This window comes from Hyla sarda, chromosome 8 (genome assembly GCF_029499605.1).
Source record: "Hyla sarda isolate aHylSar1 chromosome 8, aHylSar1.hap1, whole genome shotgun sequence".
In the NCBI taxonomy this organism is placed as follows: Eukaryota; Metazoa; Chordata; class Amphibia; order Anura; family Hylidae; genus Hyla; species Hyla sarda.
In genome coordinates, this window is record NC_079196.1 from 49,540,735 (window position 1) to 49,566,304 (window position 25,570).

The window sequence follows — 25,570 nt, forward strand, 5'->3', positions numbered from 1 at the left end:
TGATAGCAGCCCTGGTCTTGTATATAATCACTTATATGGTATACAGATCCTGTGTACAGCTGGTAACTTTCGCTATATGGGCACTGTGGGAATACTGGTCTGTGTATAGTGGTTTTATTCAGTACAGTATGGCGGTATTATGAAGTTATTGTGTGATGTATATATTTCCTCCTTGTATTCTGGTATTCTTGGTCATGGAAAATTATCTTACCTATGTTAACTTGTTATATATTTTCTTTTCTTTTATTTTGTGTGTAGGTTGGGGCATTAGGAGGCATTTGGGTTGGATAGGGGAATGGCAGAGATGTGGCCATGGGTGGAGCCTCACAGGGGGCCCTTGCTTATTTGGTCCGAGGGCCCTGAGTGTTGTCAGTCGGCCCTGCCTGGGTGGTCACATGGGCTGGGTAACCTCCTGACCAGTGGGACTCACGTCACGGTATTGTAGGACTCTCCTCCCCCCTGTCAGAAAGAGGATGGTATGTGCTGCTTTCCTGCCTGGCCCACGCCCGTCAAAATTTTTTACTGTGTGACAGCGGCTGAGGTCCCACCGGCGGTCCTTGTTCTCTGCTTCTGAAGTCCCCCAAAAAGGTACCACCACCAGTCATGAACTGACTTGCAATTCAGGTACATAGAAAAGCTAGGTGACAATTTCTCTCCTAGCTTTTTCCATGCTCCTGAATGGCATGCCTGCCTATAAAAGCTCCGTTTTTATAGGCAGACATGCCATTCAGGAGCATGGAAAACTAGGTGAGAAATTGTCACCTAGCTTTTCTGTGTACCTGAATGGCAATGGTGCTTATCATAGCTCAGCTATTATAGATAGATTTACCTATAACCTTTCTGTCATATCTGTCTATTCTATGGTAAGCAGATATGCCATTCAGGAGCCCAGAAAAGCTAGGTGACAATTTCTCACCTAGCTTTTTCATTCTCCTGAATGGCATATCTGCTTATAATAGCTCAGCTATTTTAGACAGATTTGACTAAATGCTATAGGTAAATCCTATAATAACTGAGCTATTATAAGCAGATATGCCATTCAGAAGCATGAAAAATCTAAGCGAGAAATTGTCACCCAGCTTTTCTGTGCTCCTTAGTGCCATTTCTGCTTATATTTTAAGCTAATATAGACAGATTTGCCTATAATTAATAGTAGGTTATCCTTATAGGCTATAAGCAGCAATGGCATTCAGGAGCACAGAAAAGCTAGGTGATAAGTTCTCACCTAGCTTTTTTATGCTCCTGAATGGCATATCTACTTATAATAGCACAGCTATTATAGATAGATTGGCCTAGAAGTTATAGACAGGTGTGCTTGACCCCTTCCTGCGAAAAAAAAAGTAATAATAAAATTTAATTAACCCTTTCCCTAATAAAAGTTGAATGACCTCCCTTTTCAAATTTTTCAAAGAAACATTTTTTATCCAAAAAAAAAAAAAAAAAGTGATATCGCTGCTTATAATGTTGAGTAATCTGCATGGTCAATGGCCCAATTTGGGTATTGTTGTAATCGTATGGACCTACAAAATAAAGCTAATGGGAGAGACTTATCAAAACCTGTGTAGAGTAATGGTGCAGGTGCCCATAGCAAACCAATCAGATTGCTTCTTTCATTTTTAAAAAGTCTCTGAAAAATGCGATCTGATTGGTTGCTATGGGCAACTGCACCACTCTTCCTCACAGGTTTTGATAAATCTCCCCCCAATGTGGGACTGTTTGCAAAAAGTGCACTGTGTAGAAAGACCTCAAAATTGCATTTTTATTCAAGTTTGTCCACAAATATTTGTTTGTCTGTCATTGCAAAGTATAATTGGTGACGCAAAAAAAACAAGCCCTTATATGAGTCTGTAGGTAGAAAAATAAGAGTTATGTCTAGAGATGAGCGAATCGGAGCTGACGATCCAGAATTCATTATGAATTTCAGAAAATATACGATTCGCAACGAATGTGAATATCGCTGCGATTCTATTGCGCAAATCGCTTCATTAAACTCCATTTACTGCGGTGCAGGCTCCAGGGCATCGAAAATGGCCGATCCACATGTCAGTATATGGGGCAAGGAATGCTGGGAAGGCGGGAAGGGAGGTAGACATGATGACCCTGAATCACATGCAGGATGTAGCCAGTCACCCCTGTGATGTCACAGCCCTATATAATCGGCAGCCATCTTGCGGACAGTCACTTCATTATATTACACTGCAGAAGGATCATAGGACGCAGAGCCTGTGTGTGTTACAGCAGAGAAAAGCGCAGTCCAGCAGCGTTTAACATCCTCCTAGTAACATCAGATAAAAGAAGCGATCTGATTGGTTCCTGTGGGCAGCTCAGCAACCAGCATATTCATATATCCTGGTAATTTAATGTGCATAATGTGACGGATGCGCTTTATTTTTGTTAAACAAAATTTCTTTGTGTTGCTTTTTCATTTTATATATTTCGATAAAAAAGGCCCATGAAAAATCTTCAGCACCAGGGCCCATGATCCTCTTAATCCGGCCCTGGCATGTGTCAGTGTTATACAGCATTTGTGTTTGTGTTATACAGCATTTGTGTTTGTGTTATACAGCATGTGTGTCAGTGTTATACAGCATGTGTGGTCAGTGGTTATACAGCATGTGTGTCAGTGTTATACAGTATGTGTGCCAGTGTTATACAGCATGTGTGTCAGTGTTATACAGTATGTGTGCCAGTGTTATACAGCATGTGTGTCAGTGTTATACAGCATGTGTCAGTGTTATACAGCATGTGTGTCAGTGTTATACAGCATGTGTGTCAGTGTTATACAGCATGTGTCAGTGTTATACAGCATGTGTGTCAGTGTTATACAGCATGTGTGTCAGTGTTATACAGCATGTGTGTCAGTGTTATACAGCATGTGTGTCAGTGTTATACAGCATTGTGTTTGTGTTATACAGCATGTGTGCAGTGTTATACAGCATGTGTGTCAGTGTTATACAGTATGTGTGCCAGTGTTATACAGCATGTGTGTCAGTGTTTATACAGCATGTGTGTCAGTGTTATACAGCATGTGTGTCAGTGTTATACAGCATGTGTCAGTGTTATACAGCATGTGTGTCAGTGTTATACAGCATGTGTCAGTGTTATACAGCATGTGTGTCAGTGTTATACAGCATGTGTGTCAGTGTTATACAGCATGTGTGTCAGTGTTATACAGCATGTGTGTCAGTGTTATACAGTATGTGTGCCAGTGTTATACAGCATGTGTGTCAGTGTTATACAGCATGTGTCAGTGTTATACAGCATGTGTGTCAGTGTTATACAGCATGTGTCAGTGTTATACAGCATGTGTGTCAGTGTTATACAGCATTTGTGTTTGTGTTATACAGCATGTGTGTCAGTGTTATACAGCATGTGTGTCAGTGTTATACAGTATGTGTGCCAGTGTTATACAGCATGTGTGTCAGTGTTATACAGCATGTGTCAGTGTTATACAGCATGTGTGTCAGTGTTATACAGCATGTGTCAGTGTTATACAGCATGTGTGTCAGTGTTATACAGCATGTGTGTCAGTGTTATACAGCATTGTCAGTTTTTGTCAGTGTTATACAGCATGTGTGTCAGTGTTATACAGCATGTGTGTCAGTGTTATACAGCATGTGTGTCAGTGTTATACAGCATGTGTGTCAGTGTTATACAGCATGTGTGTCAGTGTTATACAGCATGTGTGTCAGTGTTATACAGCATGTGTGTCAGTGTTATACAGCATGTGTGTCAGTGTTATACAGCTTGTGTGTCAGTGTTATACAGCATGTGTGTCAGTGTTATACAGCATGTGTCAGTGTTATACAGCATGTGTGTCAGTGTTATACAGCATGTGTGTCAGTGTTATACAGCATGTGTGTCAGTGTTATACAGCATTTGTGTTTGTGTTATACAGCATTTGTGTTTGTGTTATACAGCATTTGTGTTTGTGTTATACAGCATGTGTGTCAGTGTTATACAGCATGTGTGTCAGTGTTATACAGCATTTGTGTTTGTGTTATACAGCATTTGTGTTTGTGTTATACAGCATGTGTGTCAGTGTTATACAGCATGTGTGTCAGTGTTATACAGCATGTGTGTCAGTGTTATACAGTATGTGTGTCAGTGTTATACAGCATGTGTGTCAGTGTTATACAGCATGTGTGTCAGTGTTATACAGCATGTGTCAGTGTTATACAGCATGTGTGTCAGTGTTATACAGCATGTGTCAGTGTTATACAGCATGTGTGTCAGTGTTATACAGCATGTGTGTCAGTGTTATACAGCATGTGTGTCAGTGTTATACAGCATTTGTGTTTGTGTTATACAGCATGTGTGTCAGTGTTATACAGCATTTGTGTTTGTGTTATACAGCATTTGTGTTTGTGTTATACAGCATTTGTGTTTGTGTTATACAGCATGTGTGTCAGTGTTATACAGCATTTGTGTTTGTGTTATACAGCATTTGTGTTTGTGTTATACAGCATTTGTGTCAGTGTTATACAGCATTTGTGTTTGTGTTATACAGCATTTGTGTCAGTGTTATACAGCATGTGTGTCAGTGTTATACAGCATGTGTGTCAGTGTTATACAGCATGTGTGTCAGTGTTATACAGCATGTGTGTCAGTGTTATACAGCATGTGTGTCAGTGTTATACAGCATGTGTGTCAGTGTTATACAGCATTTGTGTTTGTGTTATACAGCATTTGTGTCAGTGTTATACAGCATTTGTGTCAGTGTTATACAGCATGTGTGTCAGTGTTATACAGCATGTGTGTCAGTGTTATACAGCATGTGTGTCAGTGTTATACAGCATTTGTGTTTGTGTTATACAGCATTTGTGTTTGTGTTATACAGCATTTGTGTTTGTGTTATACAGCATTTGTGTCAGTGTTATACAGCATGTGTGTCAGTGTTATACAGCATGTGTGTCAGTGTTATACAGCATGTGTGTCAGTGTTATACAGCATGTGTGTCAGTGTTATACAGCATGTGTGTCAGTGTTATACAGCATGTGTGTCAGTGTTATACAGCATGTGTGTCAGTGTTATACAGCATGTGTGTCAGTGTTATACAGCATGTGTGTCAGTGTTATACAGCTTGTGTGTCAGTGTTATACAGCATGTGTGTCAGTGTTATACAGCATGTGTCAGTGTTATACAGCATGTGTCAGTGTTATACAGCATGTGTGTCAGTGTTATACAGTATGTGTGTCAGTGTTATACAGCATGTGTGTCAGTGTTATACAGCATTTGTGTTTGTGTTATACAGCATGTGTGTCAGTGTTATACAGCATGTGTGTCAGTGTTATACAGCTTGTGTGTCAGTGTTATACAGCATGTGTGTCAGTGTTATACAGCATGTGTCAGTGTTATACAGCATGTGTCAGTGTTATACAGCATGTGTGTCAGTGTTATACAGCATGTGTGTCAGTGTTATACAGCATGTGTGTCAGTGTTATACAGTATGTGTCAGTGTTATACAGCAGGTGTGTCAGTGTTATACAGCATGTGTGTCAGTGTTATACAGCATGTGTGTCAGTGTTATACAGCATGTGTGTCAGTGTTATACAGCATTTGTGTTTGTGTTATACAGCATTTGTGTTTGTGTTATACAGCATTTGTATTTGTGTTATACAGCATGTGTGTCAGTGTTATACAGCATGTGTGTCAGTGTTATACAGCATGTGTCAGTGTTATACAGCATGTGTCAGTGTTATACAGCATGTGTCAGTGTTATACAGCAGGTGTGTCAGTGTTATACAGCATGTGTGTCAGTGTTATACAGCATGTGTGTCAGTGTTATACAGCATGTGTGTCAGTGTTATACAGCATGTGTGTCAGTGTTATACAGCATGTGTGTCAGTGTTATACAGCATGTGTGTCAGTGTTATACAGCATGTGTGTCAGTGTTATACAGCATGTGTGTCAGTGTTATACAGCATGTGTGTCAGTGTTATACAGCTTGTGTGTCAGTGTTATACAGCATGTGTGTCAGTGTTATACAGCATGTGTCAGTGTTATACAGCATGTGTCAGTGTTATACAGCATGTGTGTCAGTGTTATACAGCATGTGTGTCAGTGTTATACAGCATGTGTGTCAGTGTTATACAGTATGTGTCAGTGTTATACAGCAGGTGTGTCAGTGTTATACAGCATGTGTGTCAGTGTTATACAGCATGTGTGTCAGTGTTATACAGCATGTGTGTCAGTGTTATACAGCATGTGTGTCAGTGTTATACAGCATGTGTGTCAGTGTTATACAGCATTTGTGTCAGTGTTATACAGCATTTGTGTTTGTGTTATACAGCATTTGTGTCAGTGTTATACAGCATTTGTGTCAGTGTTATACAGCATGTGTGTCAGTGTTATACAGCATGTGTGTCAGTGTTATACAGCATGTGTGTCAGTGTTATACAGCATTTGTGTTTGTGTTATACAGCATTTGTGTTTGTGTTATACAGCATTTGTGTTTGTGTTATACAGCATTTGTGTCAGTGTTATACAGCATGTGTGTCAGTGTTATACAGCATGTGTGTCAGTGTTATACAGCATGTGTGTCAGTGTTATACAGCATGTGTGTCAGTGTTATACAGCATGTGTGTCAGTGTTATACAGCATGTGTGTCAGTGTTATACAGCATGTGTGTCAGTGTTATACAGCATGTGTGTCAGTGTTATACAGCTTGTGTGTCAGTGTTATACAGCATGTGTGTCAGTGTTATACAGCATGTGTCAGTGTTATACAGCATGTGTCAGTGTTATACAGCATGTGTGTCAGTGTTATACAGCATGTGTGTCAGTGTTATACAGCATGTGTGTCAGTGTTATACAGTATGTGTCAGTGTTATACAGCAGGTGTGTCAGTGTTATACAGCATGTGTGTCAGTGTTATACAGCATGTGTGTCAGTGTTATACAGCATGTGTGTCAGTGTTATACAGCATTTGTGTTTGTGTTATACAGCATTTGTGTTTGTGTTATACAGCATTTGTATTTGTGTTATACAGCAAGAAAGCCCTGGAGGGGACAGAATGGGAACGGAGGGGCCCCATGACAGGGGTATTATGCGGGAAGGTAAGGGTTAAATGTGAGGAGTTTAGAGGAGGGAGCTAGGGAAGCGCGGGCTTTTAGTGAGGGTGTAGGGAGGAGTTAAGGAGGGTATATAGGTGAGGGCATTGATACGGGGGTCACAATCTGCGTGGCTGAAGAAGTGTCCCTACCTGTGCCATGGCAGACATGGAAGCGATTCTGCGGCGCGTGCGGGATGAGGTCCTCCGGTGCGGCTCCCAGTGGCTGGAGGACGCGCTCCCATCCCTCACCGCCTCTCCGGTGCTTTCGGCGGGGGAGTCCGGGCCCCGTTCTAGCGGTCGGCGCTCTCGCCCGCCGGAGCGCCTGTCACCTGCAGCTTCCCCTGTTCCCAGGCGCCGACGGGTGAGTCCTTCTCCGGCCGCTTCCTGCCGTGGGTCCGGAGCGTCGGGCGGGGGGCGGTCCGGTCAGGCACCCCTCGGTCGGCCTGTTGTGAGGAGCGGTGCGGGGCGTGCTGTCGGCGCGCCCCTGGGCTTCAGTGAGGGACCGGTGCGTGGTGCGGCCCGCTCTGGAGGGCGGGCCCGGCGGAGATCCGGAGCTGCTGTTTCCTCTGCCCCTCAGTCGGGGGGGCAGTCTCCTGCAGGCCTGGTTGCTACCCGGGCCGTGATTCATGGTGCGCCCTCTGCTTCCTCTTCCAGGGGGAGCAGGAGGGCTGGTTCTGCAGTGTCCCCTGCTGCTGCTGCCGGCAGGGGGGCGGTGCTTATGGGAGGAGACGAGATCGAGGCTGCTCTCAGTGAGGTCAGTGAAGATGATCTGCTGCTGCTGGCTGGAGATTCTACAGAGACCCTGGACCCGCTGTCTTGTCCCCTGCTCCCCTCCGGGGTTGTAGCAGGTGTTGGCGTCAGCGGGGTCCGGTCGCCGCCACTGTCCGTCCAAGCCGCTGGTGGGGCGAATTCTGCTGCTGCGGAGTCGTCGGACGGGGTCCCCCCGGTCCTTTCCTTGGAAGATGTGTCTGTCGCCCGTGATGTCCGGAGTCGCCCTTCTTCTGGAGTTACGGCCGCTGGTTCCGAGCCGGTGAGGTCGGGTGAGTCTACCACTGTCTCCAGTCTGGGGGGTTTTGGGGGGGGGGGGGGTGGGCGATTTACAATTGTTTTTTAATGGCTTGCATGCTTTACTGCGGGGGAGTGGTCTGGGGGCGGGGGGGTCCCAGGTGTCTCCCGTACCTGTTTGGGGGGCTGGGGGGGTGCAGCTGGCCGGGGGGGGTGCTGGGGTGTCAGGACCGGTTGGGGGGACTGGGTCGGGCTCGTCGGTGGGGGCCCCTGTGGTGGCGGCGTCGGGCTCTGGGGGAGGTGTTCGACTAGCGGATGCGGCTAGGGGGGAGATTTATGTTTGTTTTGAGGGCCCATTGGGCGCTCATCTCAAGGCGGAAGTCCGGGATAAAATTTGGAAGCGGGAGTATGTCGACATTTTTTCGCTCCTGCCGCTGGATAAGTTCAACTTGGACAGGGTCCGGCCGGACGAGTCTAAGCGGTTGGAAAAGGTGGAGGAGGAAGAGCGTCGGCGGTATCGGCTGATACCGCGGACGTTCTCTAATTGGCTTCAGGCCTTCGCCATTTTGGCTAGCGTGGTGGGTGAGAAGGCGCCAGAGTCCTGCTCCGGTCTCTTCTGCTACATGGATGCGGTGGGGGAGGCGTATCGGATTTATGGGGGCTCGGCGTGGCTTCGGTACGACGAGCAGTTCCGACAACGCATGGCGGTGCGTCCGGATCTGCGTTGGGAGCATAAGGATATAGGTTTGTGGATGCGGCTGATGGCGGCTCCTCGTAGCGGGACCGGGCCGCAGTCCTTTCGGGACGGTGTCGGGGGTTCGGGTTTGGGGTCAGGGCGGTCAGGGGGGGCCGGGCGTGGGGTTTGTTGGCAGTTCAACGAAGGGAGCTGCAAGTTCGGGGCGGATTGCCGGTTCAAGCATGAATGTTCCGGTTGCGGGGGTGGGGGACACGGTTTGTCACGCTGTTTCCGGCGGGGGAAGGTTAAGCCGGGAGAGGCTGACCAGAAGAGGGGTGACGCCGGTGCGGGTGGAAAGGATGTTGCCTTTCCTCGCGCTTTACCCAAATAGGGAGGCGGCGGAGCTGTTGCGTTTGGGTTTCGCGGAGGGTTTTCGGATCCCCTTTTCTGGGTCGGCGGGTTCAGGGGGGCAGGTGCGGAATTTGGTTTCGGCACGGGCCCGTCCGGAGCTGGTAGAAGAAAAACTTTTGCGCGAGGTGGAGCTGGGGAGGATGGCTGGTCCTTTTGCTGGCTCTCCTATTGAGGGTTTGCGGGTGTCGCCTTTGGGCCTAGTGCCCAAAAAAGAGCCCGGCAAGTTTCGCCTCATTCACCATCTCTCACACCCTGAAGGGGGATCGGTGAATGACGGCATTGACCCGGTTTTGTGTGCGGTGTCGTACACTTCTTTCGACGCTGCGTTGGTGTGGGTGCGGCGTTTTGGGCAGGGGGCTTTGTTGGCGAAAACGGACATAGAGGCAGCTTTTCGCCTGCTGCCTGTTCATCCTGACAGTTTTTACTTGTTGGGTTGCTGCTTAGGTGATAGTTTTTTCGTTGACCTTTGTTTGCCCATGGGTTGTTCTATCTCGTGTGCATTTTTTGAAAAGTTTAGTTCGTTTTTAGAATGGGTGGTGCGGCGGGAGTCCCAGTTGGACTCGGTGTTGCACTACTTGGATGATTTTCTTTTTTTGGGTCCGGCCGGGTCTCGGGTTTGTGCGGTGCTGTTGCAGGAGATGGAGCGGGTCGCAACGTGGTTTGGCGTCCCGTTGGCGCCGGACAAGACGGAGGGCCCGTCTACGGCGGTTAAGTTTCTGGGGATCGTTATTGATACCGTGGCGATGGAGTGTCGGTTGCCGGATGAGAAGCTGAGTGAGCTGAGGGAGGAGGTCAATAGGGCATGCAGGGTTAAGAAATTGCAATTGCGGGAGGTCCAGTCACTACTGGGTCGTCTCAATTTCGCCTGCAGGATCATGCCTATGGGGAGGGTTTTTTGCCGGCGGCTTGCGGCGGCTACCGCGGGGGTTTCGCGGCCTACCCACTATGTCAGGTTGTCGGCGGACTTGAGGGCGGATTTGCGGGTTTGGCAGGATTTTTTGGGCAGGTACAACGGTCGGTCAGTGGTGATGGGTTGCCCGGTTTCTAATTGGGATTTGGAGTTGTTTACCGACGCGGCGGGCGGTTGTGGTTTTGGGGCCTATTTGCAGGGTCAATGGTGTGTGGGTCAGTGGCCGGAGGTCTGGCGGGTGGCGGGTTTGACGCGGAACTTGGCTTTGCTTGAATTGTTTCCGATTGTGGTGGCGCTGGAGGTGTGGGGGGACTTGTTTCGCAATAGAAGGGTCTGCTTTCATTGCGATAACATGGGGGTGGTACAGGCTATCAATAATCAGACGGCGAATTCTCCGCCGGTTGTTACGCTACTGCGTCACCTGGTGTTGCGGGGCTTGGAGCTTAATTCGCATGTTGTCGCTTTGCATGTGCCGGGGGTGGTTAACTCAGTCGCTGATGCTCTCTCTCGTTTGCAGTGGGACCGATTTCGGGAGTTGGCACCGGAGGCCGAGGAGCGGGGGATCCCTTGTCCGGAGTGGCTGTGGAGGCTGGTTTAGCTGTGGCGATGGGCCTTGTGGGACGGTCTGTGACCAGGTCAACGTGGGAGTCTTATAGTCGGTGGTGGGCAGATTGGGAGTTATTGCTTCGGCAGCTTTCCATTACGGGCGCCCCTTCGGAATGGGAGGCGGCTCTTTTATTTTATGTGGGCAGGGCTTTTTGTGAGCGGGTGTCCCCGTCGGGTCTGGGTCGCCGGATGGCGGCTTTGGCCTTTTGGTTCAAGGTCCGGGGAGTGCCGGATGGGACGAAGTCTTTTTTGGTGCGGCAGGCGGTGCGGGGGTTTCGTAAGGGGGCTAGTTCTAGGGATTTGCGCAAACCGGTGACATTTTCGTTGTTGTTGCGCTTGGGTTCTTTATTGGCTGGGGTGTGTTTTTCGGTATATGAGCTATGTTTGTTCCGTTTGGCTTTTGCGTTGGCGTTTTTTGGGGCTTTTCGTATATCGGAGTTGGTGTCGCCTAGTCGTTGTCGGGCCGGGGGGCTTCTTTTTTCGGATGTGGTTTTGGTGGAGGGGGTTTTGCAGTGCTGTGTTCGGCGGTCGAAGACGGATCAGTTGGGTCGGGGGGCGGTGGTGCGTTTGGCGCGCCTGGGGAGTTCGGAGATGTGCCCGGTGGCTTGTTACTCCGCGTTTTTGGCTTTGCGGGTGGGGATTGTGGGTCCGTTGCTGGTCCATGCTGACGGGGGTTTTCTGTCTCGTTTTCAGTTTGTGGGGGTTTTCCGTAAGTGTTTGCGCGCGGGGGGATTCGTGGCAGAGGACTACAGTTCTCATTCCTTCCGGATAGGTGCGGCGACCGAGGCGTCTCGGTGGGGCCTGGGACCGGAAATGGTTAAGCAGATTGGGAGGTGGGAATCGGAGAGGTATAGGCTGTACGTTCGTCCTCATTTGTTGTGATGTGCGTGTGTTTGCGAGTGTGGGTTGTACTGTATTCTTTTCTTTTGTCGTTTCAGGTGGAGCGGCTGGGCTTGTCTGGATTGTCGGCCATTCGTATGTGACGCGTGGGGCAGTGAGGGCAGGGGTTCGGCCGGCGGGCAGACAGTTGGGATTGGACGGTTCGGTGGCCCAGGTTCGCTGGTTGGGAAAGGGGGGCATGAGGTGGTCAGAACTGTTGTCCAGGGTCCAGTTCTTTGTTCAGCTGGACCGGTCCCCAGATATTTTGGTGGTCCATTTAGGTGGGAATGATTTGGGTGTGCGCAGGTCTCGGGATTTGATCAGGGACATTAAACTGGACCTGTTGCGTTTGTGGTCCTCTTTCCCGGATTTGGTCCTGGTGTGGTCCGAGATGGTTGCCAGGCAGAAGTGGAGGCAGGCTCGGTCGGTGGTAGCAATTAACAAGGCGAGGATTAAGGTGAATAAGGCGGTGAGTAAGTTCGTGGCCAGGAATGGTGGTTTGGTGGCACGACACCGGGATTTGGAGGAAGGGGGTGCGGATTTTGTGGCCTCGGATGGTATTCATCTTAATGGGATGGGTATGGATTTGTGGCTTCTTGAGTTGAAGGAGACAGTGGAGAGGGCATTGAGGCTGTGGAGGAACGGGGACAAGTAAGGGGTCACTTGTCCCCGTTGTGGCGGGGTCAGGAGAGGAATCTGGGGAGGCACCAGTGGATGGGCATGGTATGTTGGATGGTGTGGAGGTGGGCTGGGAGCGGTTCCCAGCCAGAAGGTGGAATTCGGGTTGGTGGGCTTCACAAAATGGTGCTCCTGTGCAGGTGAGCTACGGCTAGGAGCAAGTGAAGATCCCATCACCTGTGGTCTGGTAACGGTGCCCCTCAGGTTCTTCTCCTGCGCTAATAGACATCCTAATGTTAGGACAGGTTATATTGTTATGTATGACGTTCATACATCGGTTTACAATGTTGTAATTGATTATTTATGTTATTTAATAAATGGGCTGCTGTGGCCTTTGTTTAACCAACACATGTCTTATGTCATTTATGGGAGGGAATAAGCTAAAATTAAGTTAAAGGTGTTAAATGATAGATGATCTGGTGGGGGTCTTAGCAGCTATAATATCCCCTAGTCAAGAAAGCCCTGGAGGGGACAGAATGGGAACGGAGGGGCCCCATGACAGGGGTATTATGCGGGAAGGTAAGGGTTAAATGTGAGGAGTTTAGAGGAGGGAGCTAGGGAAGCGCGGGCTTTTAGTGAGGGTGTAGGGAGGAGTTAAGGAGGGTATATAGGTGAGGGCATTGATACGGGGGTCACAATCTGCGTGGCTGAAGAAGTGTCCCGCCCGCCCGCCCTTAATTTTGTCACAGTGGCGGGGTCAGGAGAGGAATCTGGGGAGGCACCAGTGGATGGGCATGGTATGTTGGATGGTGTGGAGGTGGGCTGGGAGCGGTTCCCAGCCAGAAGGTGGAATTCGGGTTGGTGGGCTTCACAAAATGGTGCTCCTGTGCAGGTGAGCTACGGCTAGGAGCAAGTGAAGATCCCATCACCTGTGGTCTGGTAACGGTGCCCCTCAGGTTCTTCTCCTGCGCTAATAGACATCCTAATGTTAGGACAGGTTATATTGTTATGTATGACGTTCATACATCGGTTTACAATGTTGTAATTGATTATTTATGTTATTTAATAAATGGGCTGCTGTGGCCTTTGTTTAACCAACACATGTCTTATGTCATTTATGGGAGGGAATAAGCTAAAATTAAGTTAAAGGTGTTAAATGATAGATGATCTGGTGGGGGTCTTAGCAGCTATAATATCCCCTAGTCATGTGTGTCAGTGTTATACAGCATGTGTGTCAGTGTTATACAGCATGTGTCAGTGTTATACAGCATGTGTCAGTGTTATACAGCATGTGTCAGTGTTATACAGCAGGTGTGTCAGTGTTATACAGCATGTGTGTCAGTGTTATACAGCATGTGTGTCAGTGTTATACAGCATGTGTGTCAGTGTTATACAGCATGTGTGTCAGTGTTATACAGCATGTGTGTCAGTGTTATACAGCATGTGTGTCAGTGTTATACAGCATGTGTGTCAGTGTTATACAGCATGTGTGTCAGTGTTATACAGCTTGTGTGTCAGTGTTATACAGCATGTGTGTCAGTGTTATACAGCATGTGTCAGTGTTATACAGCATGTGTCAGTGTTATACAGCATGTGTGTCAGTGTTATACAGCATGTGTGTCAGTGTTATACAGCATGTGTGTCAGTGTTATACAGTATGTGTCAGTGTTATACAGCAGGTGTGTCAGTGTTATACAGCATGTGTGTCAGTGTTATACAGCATGTGTGTCAGTGTTATACAGCATGTGTGTCAGTGTTATACAGCATTTGTGTTTGTGTTATACAGCATTTGTGTTTGTGTTATACAGCATTTGTATTTGTGTTATACAGCATGTGTGTCAGTGTTATACAGCATGTGTGTCAGTGTTATACAGCATGTGTCAGTGTTATACAGCATGTGTCAGTGTTATACAGCATGTGTCAGTGTTATACAGCAGGTGTGTCAGTGTTATACAGCATGTGTGTCAGTGTTATACAGCATGTGTGTCAGTGTTATACAGCATGTGTGTCAGTGTTATACAGCATGTGTGTCAGTGTTATACAGCATTTGTGTTTGTGTTATACAGCATGTGTGTCAGTGTTATACAGCATTTGTGTTTGTGTTATACAGCATGTGTGTCAGTGTTATACAGCATTTGTGTTTGTGTTATACAGCATGTGTGTCAGTGTTATACAGCATTTGTGTTTGTGTTATACAGCATTTGTGTTTGTGTTATACAGCATTTGTGTTTGTGTTATACAGCATGTGTGTCAGTGTTATACAGCATTTGTGTTTGTGTTATACAGCATTTGTGTTTGTGTTATACAGCATTTGTGTCAGTGTTATACAGCATTTGTGTTTGTGTTATACAGCATTTGTGTCAGTGTTATACAGCATGTGTGTCAGTGTTATACAGCATGTGTCAGTGTTATACAGCATGTGTGTCAGTGTTATACAGCATGTGTGTCAGTGTTATACAGCATGTGTGTCAGTGTTATACAGCATGTGTGTCAGTGTTATACAGCATGTGTGTCAGTGTTATACAGCATGTGTGTCAGTGTTATACAGCATTTGTGTCAGTGTTATACAGCATTTGTGTTTGTGTTATACAGCATTTGTGTCAGTGTTATACAGCATGTGTGTCAGTGTTATACAGCATGTGTGTCAGTGTTATACAGCATGTGTGTCAGTGTTATACAGCATTTGTGTTTGTGTTATACAGCATTTGTGTTTGTGTTATACAGCATTTGTGTTTGTGTTATACAGCATTTGTGTCAGTGTTATACAGCATGTGTGTCAGTGTTATACAGCATGTGTGTCAGTGTTATACAGCATGTGTGTCAGTGTTATACAGCATGTGTGTCAGTGTTATACAGCATGTGTGTCAGTGTTATACAGCATGTGTGTCAGTGTTATACAGCATGTGTGTCAGTGTTATACAGCATGTGTGTCAGTGTTATACAGCATGTGTGTCAGTGTTATACAGCATGTGTGTCAGTGTTATACAGCTTGTGTGTCAGTGTTATACAGCATGTGTGTCAGTGTTATACAGCATGTGTCAGTGTTATACAGCATGTGTCAGTGTTATACAGCATGTGTGTCAGTGTTATACAGTATGTGTGTCAGTGTTATACAGCATGTGTGTCAGTGTTATACAGCATTTGTGTTTGTGTTATACAGCATGTGTGTCAGTGTTGTACAGCATTTGTGTTTGTGTTATACAGCATGTGTGTCAGTGTTACACAGCATTTGTGTTTGTGTTATACAGCATGTGTGTCAGTGTTACACAGCATTTGTGTTTGTGTTATATGGCATGCACACCTTTTTCTGAGGCTAATAATTTATGAACGAAATTCAAGAAACGCAGTAAAGACTGATACATATTAAGGCATTTAAAAGAAAGCCCCAGACTCACTGTGACATTGTTTCCTATATAACATTGTGAGTCGGCAGAATTGTTCATCCTAAACTCCCTGTTTCATGAACAGAATACAAACCTGAAATTAAGAGTGACAAACATGCAGGCTATGCAAAGAGAAATGTAACTTTCTGTACAATGAGTTAAATGGCGTCTACCAGCACTGCTCAGACAGTCGTACATGGAACCCAAAAACATACCGTGAGGACTGACATACATCCTCCTCATGTAATGTCTGCATTAGAAGCCAATGTTTGTAATTCTAGGTTTTTGGAAAGTTGGGTGACGGCACTGCAATTGTTACCCAATATGAGTCAAAAACAGAGAGACTAAAGGAATATTCTGTATATATGGTTTTCTCTGAAATTCCTGGTCTGAATAATGTGACAATTATCACTCATGTCCCTGATCTCTTTCTATACCACAATTGGTCACCAGATTTGGCCGCATGAAAATTAGCGCACATCTTAGTCATCTCTTTCTGTACCACTATTGCTCACCATACTTGTCGGCCATGTTTGAATGCGCAACATTCTGCAAACATAGTTTTCTCTAAAATTACTGATCAGAACCGTGCGAGAACTAGCACACATGTCCAGGATCAGCTTCTCTACCACCAGGGGTCACAGTAATCGTGTGCTATATCCCAGATCTGCAGCTTGGACACCTGTATTGCTGCTTGTAGCTATATTTATCTTTTATTTTTTGTAAAAATAAGAAAAGGAGGGCTTTTATGGAATTTTAAAACATGTTTTTATTTCACTATATTTAAGGCCCCATAGGGGACTTTTTTATATAATCTTTAGATTGCATTTTCCCCATATGAAGCGAGTGCAGTGCGTACGTCCTTGGTCCTTGAGTCTCCTACGGCAAGGGTCTACATGTCCGCTCAATGTTGTCTAGGGGTTAAGAGTTCCACGTTATTTGTTTATTTTTCTATAATGCCTGTACAGTGATCCCTCAACATACAATAGTTTGAACAAATAATGGTATTTTCTGGACCATTGTAACTTGAAACCAGACTTACCATACAATGCTACAGACAGTCCAGATCTGCAAAACGTGTCAATGGCTGGAAGAACCAACCAATCAGAATGGGCAAAACACCTGTATTACTGAAACGTATGCACTTAATTCCTGTCTGGTAGCGCCCCCTACAGTACAAGGAGCTATCACATGTTCTGTACTCTTTACCTGGGTTAGCTGCTCCTTTGGACACCAGGTGAGGGCGGCTCCATTTAACTTTTTTTAGGACACTGTGTACTGTACAGGACCCTGAAGAAGCTCCTGTCCTCTACATAGACAGTGATTACAGCTCCCAGCAGATCTTTCTTACTTTTATATGGAAGGATTTGTTTTATCTCTATTAGTTATCTACTTATTTTTCTTTAATCCTCACTTTTTCCTATTTTTGTATGACATTTTGGTGGCTTCAGAACCAATTACTAGGTCTTCATAGAGTTATGGTGTCAAGATACAATGGTCGTCCTGGAACCGATTAATATTGTAATTTGAGGGACCACTGTATAACCCAGACCACACTATAAAAAAAAAAATCGAGAACCTAAAATTCCAACCCCCAACCAGATCTATCGATTCGGATTCTTACCAACATTCCTAAATTATTTGAAGACCATACCAAAAAAATTCAGACACCATATCAGACCTTCTTTACTTACCAATGGTAGACCCTTGTATGACAATCTTAAGTGTACTTTAAAGTGTACAAAAAAACTAGCCTAGGGTACCCTGATCACACACCTTTTTAAGGTTTCTTCATACGCCCTTACATTCTAGAGATATGAGGGTTTACAGTTTGTCTGACAATCCAGGGAATGTCAGATGGGGTTGAACTTAACTTTAATGGGAGTGATGGGTGGGGTTTTACAGTCGGGGGTGTATATTAGGCATACAGGTCCCTCAATGTAAAACATACACACCTCTTGACTGTATATTCCCGCCCATCTCTCTTATTATTAATATTAAGTTTACGTCCATCTGACTCATTTCCTAATTGTCAGACAAACTATAAACCCTCATATCTCAGGAACGGAATAAAATATCAAGAAACTGTAAACAGTGATTTATCAGGGAGCCCTAAACTTTTCGCAGGTAAATCAATTGGGGGGAGGAGGGGGTTGGCCACAGTTCCTCTTTAAACTACCGTATTTTTCGTCCTATAGGACGCACTGGCGTATAAGACGCACCCAATTTATAGGTGCAAAATCTAAAAAAATAAAGATTTTGAACCCAATAGTGGTCTTCAACCTGCGGACCTCCAGATGTTGCAAAACTACAACTCCCAGCATGCCCGGACAGCCGTTGGCTGTCCGGGCATTCTGGGAGTTGTAGTTTTGCAACATCTGGAGGTCCGCAGATTGAAGACCACTGCATAGGAGGTAATACTCACGTGTCCCCGCGGCTCCGTCACCGCTGCCCTGGATGTCGCTCCATCGCTGTCGCCGTCGCTCCGGAACGTCTCTGCTGCTGGCCGGGTATCCTTGCTCTCCGTCGCTGCCATCACGTTGTTACGCACGCCGACGCACGTACGCGACGACGTGATGACGAGGAAGGAGAGCGCCGGCCATACAGGGGATCCCTGAACGGAGAAGACACCGAGGAGGCAGGTAAGGTCCCTCCCGGTGTCCTGTAAGCACTAACCCGGCTATTCAGTCGGGCTGTTCGGGACCGCCACGGTGAAATCGCGGCGGTCCCAAACAGCCTGACTGAACAGCCGGGTTAGTGTCACTTTCGCTTCAGACGCAGCGGTCAGCTTTGATCGCCGCGTCTGAAGGGTTAATACAGGGCATCACCGCGATCGGTGATGTCCTGTATTAGCCGCGGGTCCCGGCCGTTGATGGCCACAGGGACCGCCGCGATAGGGGTGTATTCGCCGTATAAGACACACCGACTTTTTCCCCCCAGTTTTGGGGAAGAAAAAGTGCGTCTTATACAGCGAAAAATACGGTATCAAGGTGAACATCTAAACAAAGCCCACATGCTCCCCTGTCAGTAGTTTTGTCTCTATTTAGGCGCAGCGCTGCACCTAAAGATATTTTATTTCCGCCTTTTCAATTTACACTTTTTTAAAAGAACGTACACACCAGCCGTTAAGGGTTGGTCTTGTGCAGTGGTAATGAATTTATCAACTGCGACTTTTGCAAAAAAGTTGCAAAACAAACCAAAAAGTCACAATTCTACACCAGCCCAGACCTAGCGTAGCTTTTTGGTGTATGTGAAGATTGAAATTTCTGAAAATGTGTATCCTCCACAAAATTTATCAAATGCCCTGCGACCATTTCATAAATTTGGCAGAGTCACTCAAAAAAAGCACGAATAAAAAGAAATAAAAAATTAACTAAATCACACACAACTTAGTAAATGCCCCCCTCTGTGCTTTGTCTTTTTGTAGGTGGAAAGAAGGAGGACTCACAGGCTTTCTCTGTATGTGCGGGGTAAATAATACTCAGGCTATTTCTATGTATAGGCTGGGGGAAACAGGACTTACAGACTTTTCCTGTTTATGGGCAGGGAAAGCAGGACTCACAGACTTTTCCTATGTATGGACAGGGGGACACAGGACTCACAGGCTTTCTCTATGTGTGGATGGGAAGCAGGAGGACCCACAGGCTTTCTCAATGCGTGGGTGGGAGGCAGGAGGACTCACAGGCTTTCTCTATGTGTGGGAGGGAGGTAGGAGGACTCACAGGCTTTTCCCATATATGGGCAGGGGAAAGCAGGACTCACAGGCTTTCTCTTTGTGTGGATGGGAGGCAGGAGGACTCACAGGCTTTTCCTATGTATGGACAGGGGCAAGCAGGACTCACATGCTTTCTCTTTGTGTGGATGGGAGGCAGGAGGACTCACAGGCTTTCTTTATGTTTGGAATGGGGGGGGGGGGGCTGGATTCATAGGCTTTTTCTATAAGTGGGATAGAGGATTCTCAGTCTGTCTCAATGTTTTCTACATTCTAGAAAACAAAAAACTTGATAACAAAAACAATGCTATTACCCTGAGCTGATCCTCCGCCTTCTACACTATGCTGCTCTCAGATAAGAGACATGACAAATCTCCTTAAATGTGAATATATTGCAAAGTTTATTATTTCTTTTCATGTTGGCCCTTGTGTATATTTTTTATGTGACAACCCAATTCATTACCCAGGGTGCTATGACATTTATATAGAAATGCTTCCTGTTGCTCACCGTCAGCTCTGTGGACTATATTTTCTCTGTATAATAGCGTATGGCTTCTTCAAATAACCTCAATTGACAAGACTTTTCATTTCATAGTCATAGCGCTGCTGTTTACATCTTTTTATCCTCAGCGTTCTCAGTAACTTGCAGCTAAAAATATTTTTTCAGAGCTAAACAAAGCCAAAGCCTCGATAAACAATAAAATACATCAAACCTCAAATATCACTGAGCTAAACAACAGAAGGATACAAACTAAATAAGTCAAATATTTTCTCTTTTCCATTTAATAAAAAACACACTTAAAATTACTAACGCCACCAGCCCCGTGCATATGGAAGCCAACAACCTCGGCAGCGGAAATGTCTGGTTGACAACAGCTTCTCTCACCATATCGGCTACATGCCAGGAGTCTTTGTATGCAAATAATAAACCTGAGAGAAAAAAATCGGATTAAAAAACTGTCCTGCTAGGTTAAGGATATGAAAATGAAAATGGAAGAAAAGAAAGAAAAGACAAGGGGAAATATGTCCAATAGAATAAATTACAATTTATTTAAAATATACTAAGATGTCTTCTGCAGGATCCTTGCATCAGACATAAGTAAAAAAAATAAAAATAAAGTAATAAAAAAGTGTCCTAAAAATGATAATATGCAGACTTGTTAAAATTGCTTGCAGAAATGAATTCCCTATTTGGCAAACAGTCTTACTGGGAGGGCGTAGAGACTCTCCACTTGATATTAGTGTATAGTACTGATACAGTAATAGGATGATGATTTTCTCCGCACTATGATGTGATATGGCGTTAATCCAATGTGATGGCTCGGGCGGTGCCGTGCTGTGTTAGGAACCGAAAGTAAAGTTAGTGAGTGCCGGCATGTGCGCTCAGCAGCGCTGCAGTACCCCTATTTCCGTCCCACCCTACCCTGACGGCACAGGGCTGTGTGAAGTTGTGTCTTTGAGTGGGATTGAGATTAGGTAAACGTGCCAGGCAGGTGCGCTATGCAGCGCTGGAATCCCCCTGATGCTGTCCCACTTTACCCTGGCGGAACAAGGATAATGTGGTATAGGTTCAAAATGGGGTAGAGGGTTGGCACCAGGTGCCTCTTACCAGTATCGGGTAAGTCTCCTCGGGATGCGTTTCCATGTTGGCTGGTCAGCGGAGTAGATGAAGTCTGTGGAGCGCGCGCTCTGCTTCTCTGTTTGCTGTGGAGATTAGAGTGATGTGAATCCTCCGGTTTTGCCACTGAAGGGGTGCAAGTGCGTATGTGAATTGGCTAGATGCGTTTTGGGGAGCCAGGTCCCCTTTTTCAATAGATGGTAATGGTAATTGTGTGCTGATCGCACATGCCGGCACCCACTAATTTTACTTTCGGTTCCTAACACGGCACAGCGCCGCCCGAGCCATCACATTGGATTAACGCTGTATCACTGTATAACATCATAGTGCGAAGAAAATCATCATCCTATTACTGTACAATACACTGATATCAAGTGGAGAGTCTCTAAGCCCTTACAGTAAGACTGTTTGCCAAATGGGGAATTCATTTCTGCAAGCAATTTTAACAAGTCTGCATCTTATCATTTCTAATACACCTTTTTATTACTTTCTTTTTATTTTTATCTTATGTCTGATGCAAGGGCCCTGCAGAAGACATCTTAGTATATTTTAAATAAATTGTAATTTAATCTATTGGACATATTACCCCTTGTCTTTTCTTTCTTTTCTTCTATTTTCATATCCTTAACCCAGCAGGACTGTTTTAAATTCCGTATTTTTTCTCTTTTGTCCTGGGCACATAGGGTAATGTGTATCCCTGTATCCTCGGTATAGGATTCTGTTTTATGTAGAGGTCCCAATCAATTTTTTCTTTGTCCAAATAATAAACCCGCCCAGATGATAACGGTTCTCAGACTAACCAAGAAGACTACTGAAGTGTACTTCACTTTTTAATTTAAACAGGTCCACAATTCTGTCTTATTTCAGGTTTATAAAGGCTGGAATAAATTTTCAGATAGAGCTCCTAATGCCCTGCTTCTATGCATACAGTCCCTGAGTTAAAGGGGTACTCCAGCACAAGGGTGCCTTTTTCTTCTTTTAAAGATGCCCATTTTGTCCTTTATAAAAAATATTTAAAAAAACTTTACTTACCGCCCACTCTCTGCATATCCTGATCCTGGGCTCCCCTGTGATTGCCTTCCTGGTGCTGGGGGTTAATGCGATGTCCTGCCTCGGCCAATGATTGGCTGAGCAGCAATGTGACTTATTGAGTCCTGGTCTTCTTCTTGGCACTAAGGCTCAATACGTTCCATAGCTGCTTGGCCTATTACCGAGTTGGGACACCACTATAGCAAACCACTATGGCCAGCGATTTGCTGAGCTGTATGTGACACATCAACCCCCAGCTCCAGGAAGAGGAGCTTCCCTTCCAACAGAGTTCTATTTTTAAATAAATAAGTTCTGACTTCCTACAATCACCACTAGTGGGGGCTGCTGCAAGTGGATTCCTCTCAAGATTTTCTGGTGGAATATCTGTAGTGTGAACAGGGGCTTAGGGTACGTTCACATATATGAAATCAGCTGCAAAACTTAAAGCGTGCAATCCGCAGTGGACTCGCTACACGTTAACCTTAAAAAGGTTTCACTGTAATTAAGACTTAAGACGAACATAGTGGAAAATACTACAATCTCCCATGGGTGATAGGTCATCAGGTCAGCAGCAAAGTATTGGTAGCCTGTATTATAACCCAGGCAATGATTACTAGAAGTGCATTACTAGGCAGACGTGTATTTAGCGACAGACAATAAATCAATGCTATATATAGTAGTCAGAGAGTGAAGTAATGGGTGATGTGTGTTATAGGCTTATAGCATGTTATTAGGTAGAGATACATTGCCAGCAGTAAAGACTGCATACAAATCTATGGTTTAGTAGGCAGAATACAGGTGTATTACTATGCCGGCCGTGAAGTCATAACATAGATATGTTATTATGTCAGCAGTAAAGTAATAAAGGAGTGCAATACAAAACTACAGTTAGTAGTAGAGTTATATAGCCATATATATATATATATATATATATATATATATATATATATATATATATATAGTTATAGTTATATAGCCAAGCAGGCACTGAGATAATAATAGAAGTGTTTTAATAGGCAGTAAATGAATACAATAAGAATGCTATAAGACAGGACGTCACGCATAGGCTTAAAATATTATAAACTGCACTATCCATTAAAAAAAAACCTAGGCTGGTATATTATCACTCGAAGTCTCAGGCCCAAAGCCTGAGGTAACACTACTGCCAGGATCTGATGACAACTGATTTCTGTAATGTGAAGGGAGACCTTAGATCAGTGTTTTGGAACCAGGGTGCCTCCAGCTGTTTCAAAACTACAACTCCTAAAAAGCCCAGACAGCCAAAGGCCTGCACAACATGCATTAACTTTCTCCCTGAGTCTGCTGTGCTGTGCTGGGTATCTTTGTCCAATCACTGCAGGCTGCTCTGTAACCCCCTCTTCTCTGTGTTTAGACAGCAGTCTGATAGACAGGAAAGGAGTGAGCAGAGAGGAGTGCTAATCCCGCCCTCACTTCCAGGCCTGTGCTTCAGCTGGTACAAAGATGATGCTACAGCCAGACAGGATTATTATCTAGATGGTATGGGGCCCCCTAGTGGTCTTTTTTTATTACACTCATACAGCGACGGCTGTTGCATCAAGTTCCACGGCTTTAGGCCGACGTCCTCAATCTCCGCAGGAATCCCAGATCTGATGAAGGTCAATATTTGACCGAAATGTTATCCATTTACCTTGTGGATTGCATATGAAATAAATCACCTAAACTGCAACCTTTGAGTGCCAAGTTTCTTGTTTTATAAATTTAAGGAGTGGGATCCTACTTGTGCACCTACACCGATCAAGAGTGCCATATTCTATTAGTCTTTTTTTATTAGTCCTGATTTCTATAAAAAGGAGATAACATTTTCTTATGAAGTATATTATAAAAGTTGATGTTATGCCAACATGTTATGTACAACATATAAAAAGTTTTTGATTCTGAAAGTGCCCATTTAAATTCCCCACCGCAGGATAATTTATGGCTCACATGAAGAAGGAATGATGCAGATTTTCTTCATTGAAAATCTGCAGCATTTATACCAATAGTAAAGTGAATGAAATAAAAAAAAAAAATCCCCAACAAAAGTGTGGACAAATCTTTTTTTTAAATTTGGAAATTGACGTGACGTGCTGTGCAAATTTTAAACCCACAGCATTTCCATTTTGGCTTTGGAAACACTGTGAATTTACTACAAATTTTCTTCACTGACTTCAATGGTGAAAGTCATTGAAGGGGAATTGATTAAAGTCTGCACCTGACACATATTGGTCAAAACTCACAATTTTTTGCGTAAATCTTAATCTGACCTTGTTATTGGTAGTTAATAACCATTATCATATTTTTGACTTAAAGAAGTCCTGTTGTTGGCACTCAAAGTGCAAAGGGCAGCGTTATCCAACCAGTTCAACCAAACAATAAAAAAAAATAAAAAAACACTTTTGGAATCAAAACACCAGAGGCTACAACATTATTTTAAAAAAATATATGTTTTTGGACTGACCAAAGGTCCTCTTTAATTTCAAAGAACAGATTTTTTTTATTATTATTACTATTTTTAAAAATATATTCGCTTCTTCAAAAAGTAGTAGAACAAAGGCAATTCTGAAACATAGAATTTGGTTTTCATCACCTGCCCTATCAACAGTCCATCGCAAACAAGGTTAACTTAACTAGGCTGCTACAGGAAAAAAAAATATTCACAAAGATGTCCAAGTTACTCGAACAGCGAAGGCAAAGGATGTAGAAGAAACCCAGAGTTCCGACAGACGACAGACAGGGTACACAAACACTAGGCTAGACATATAAGGGCTCGTTCACATTGCCATTGGACTCCACTATTCAGAGTTCTGTCGGCAAACCAATCAGAACGACGGGAGTTCAGCGGAGAAAAAAAAACTGCAAGCACTATTTTTTTCCACAATAAGTTCCTGCAAAATTACCGGATCACCGTCGGACCCGTTTGCTCCCAACCCATTTCAGGGTCCGTGCGGCTCGGGTAAAAAAGAAGAGCCAATCAGACCCTTAAGGGGTCAGATGCAAACGCCAATGTGGACCTAGCCAGAGACATACAAAGAAAAAAATTGGGGTGGGGGGGCAACAGTGTTGGTTTGTGGAGGCCCTACTTAAAGGGGTACTGCGTCCCTAGACCTCATATCCCCTATCCAAAGGGACCCCCGCAATCTCCCTGCTGCACCCGGCGTTCATTTAGAGCATTGGGTGCAGCGCCAGAGGCTTGTGACGGCCACACCCATAGACTTGCATTGAGGGGGCATGGCCGTGACGGCATGAGCATGGCGTGACCGTGACATCGCAAGCCTCCGGCCCACATCGCCAGTCATCCGGCACAGAGTGAAGTTCGCTCCGTGCACCGGATGTCTGGGGTGCCGCAGTCAAGGGACCCCTGCGATGTACATCTTATCCTCTATCCTTTGGATAAGACATAAGATGTCTAGGAGCGGTGTACCCTTTAATACAGAGGGAAGATGGTAGTAGAAAATATAAGAGAGTAATAAGAAGGAAGCTAAAGGAGTCATCCACGGCTGCCCAGTTGCTTTAAAGGCTTTATACGAATCCTTCAAGTCAATTTGTAATTATCCATGAGCCAATTCAATTTGCATCTGACCAAATGCAAAGGGCCAAATTGAGTTTTCCAGCCAGAAAGATTTACCCCAGTGACCTAGTCGATGAGATG

The 25,570-nt window shown here is 45.0% G+C and overlaps 2 protein-coding genes across 9 annotated transcripts in view; one reads left to right on the forward strand and one right to left on the reverse strand.

The window, feature by feature from the left end:
• STK39 (serine/threonine kinase 39) overlaps window positions 1-25,570 on the reverse strand; it is a 452,628-nt gene that overhangs the window by 369,894 nt on the left and 57,164 nt on the right. The gene's annotated exons all lie outside the window — the stretch shown is intronic.
• LOC130283791 (uncharacterized) lies at window positions 7,100-12,780 on the forward strand. Its single transcript, XM_056533271.1, has 2 exons — window positions 7,100-8,093; window positions 11,600-12,780. Exons 1-2 carry the CDS (start codon window positions 7,211-7,213, stop codon window positions 12,193-12,195), a joined length of 1,479 nt encoding a protein of 492 aa, XP_056389246.1. The 5' UTR covers window positions 7,100-7,210; the 3' UTR covers window positions 12,196-12,780.

Coding starts and splice junctions, on each gene's coding strand:
- LOC130283791 (XM_056533271.1), top strand. CDS start 7,211: ATGGCAGACATGGAAGCGATTCTGCGGCGCGTGCGGGATGAGGTCCTC. Junction 8,094..11,599: donor TTCCGAGCCGGTGAGGTCGG/GTGAGTCTACCA, acceptor TTGTCGTTTCAG/GTGGAGCGGCTGGGCTTGTC.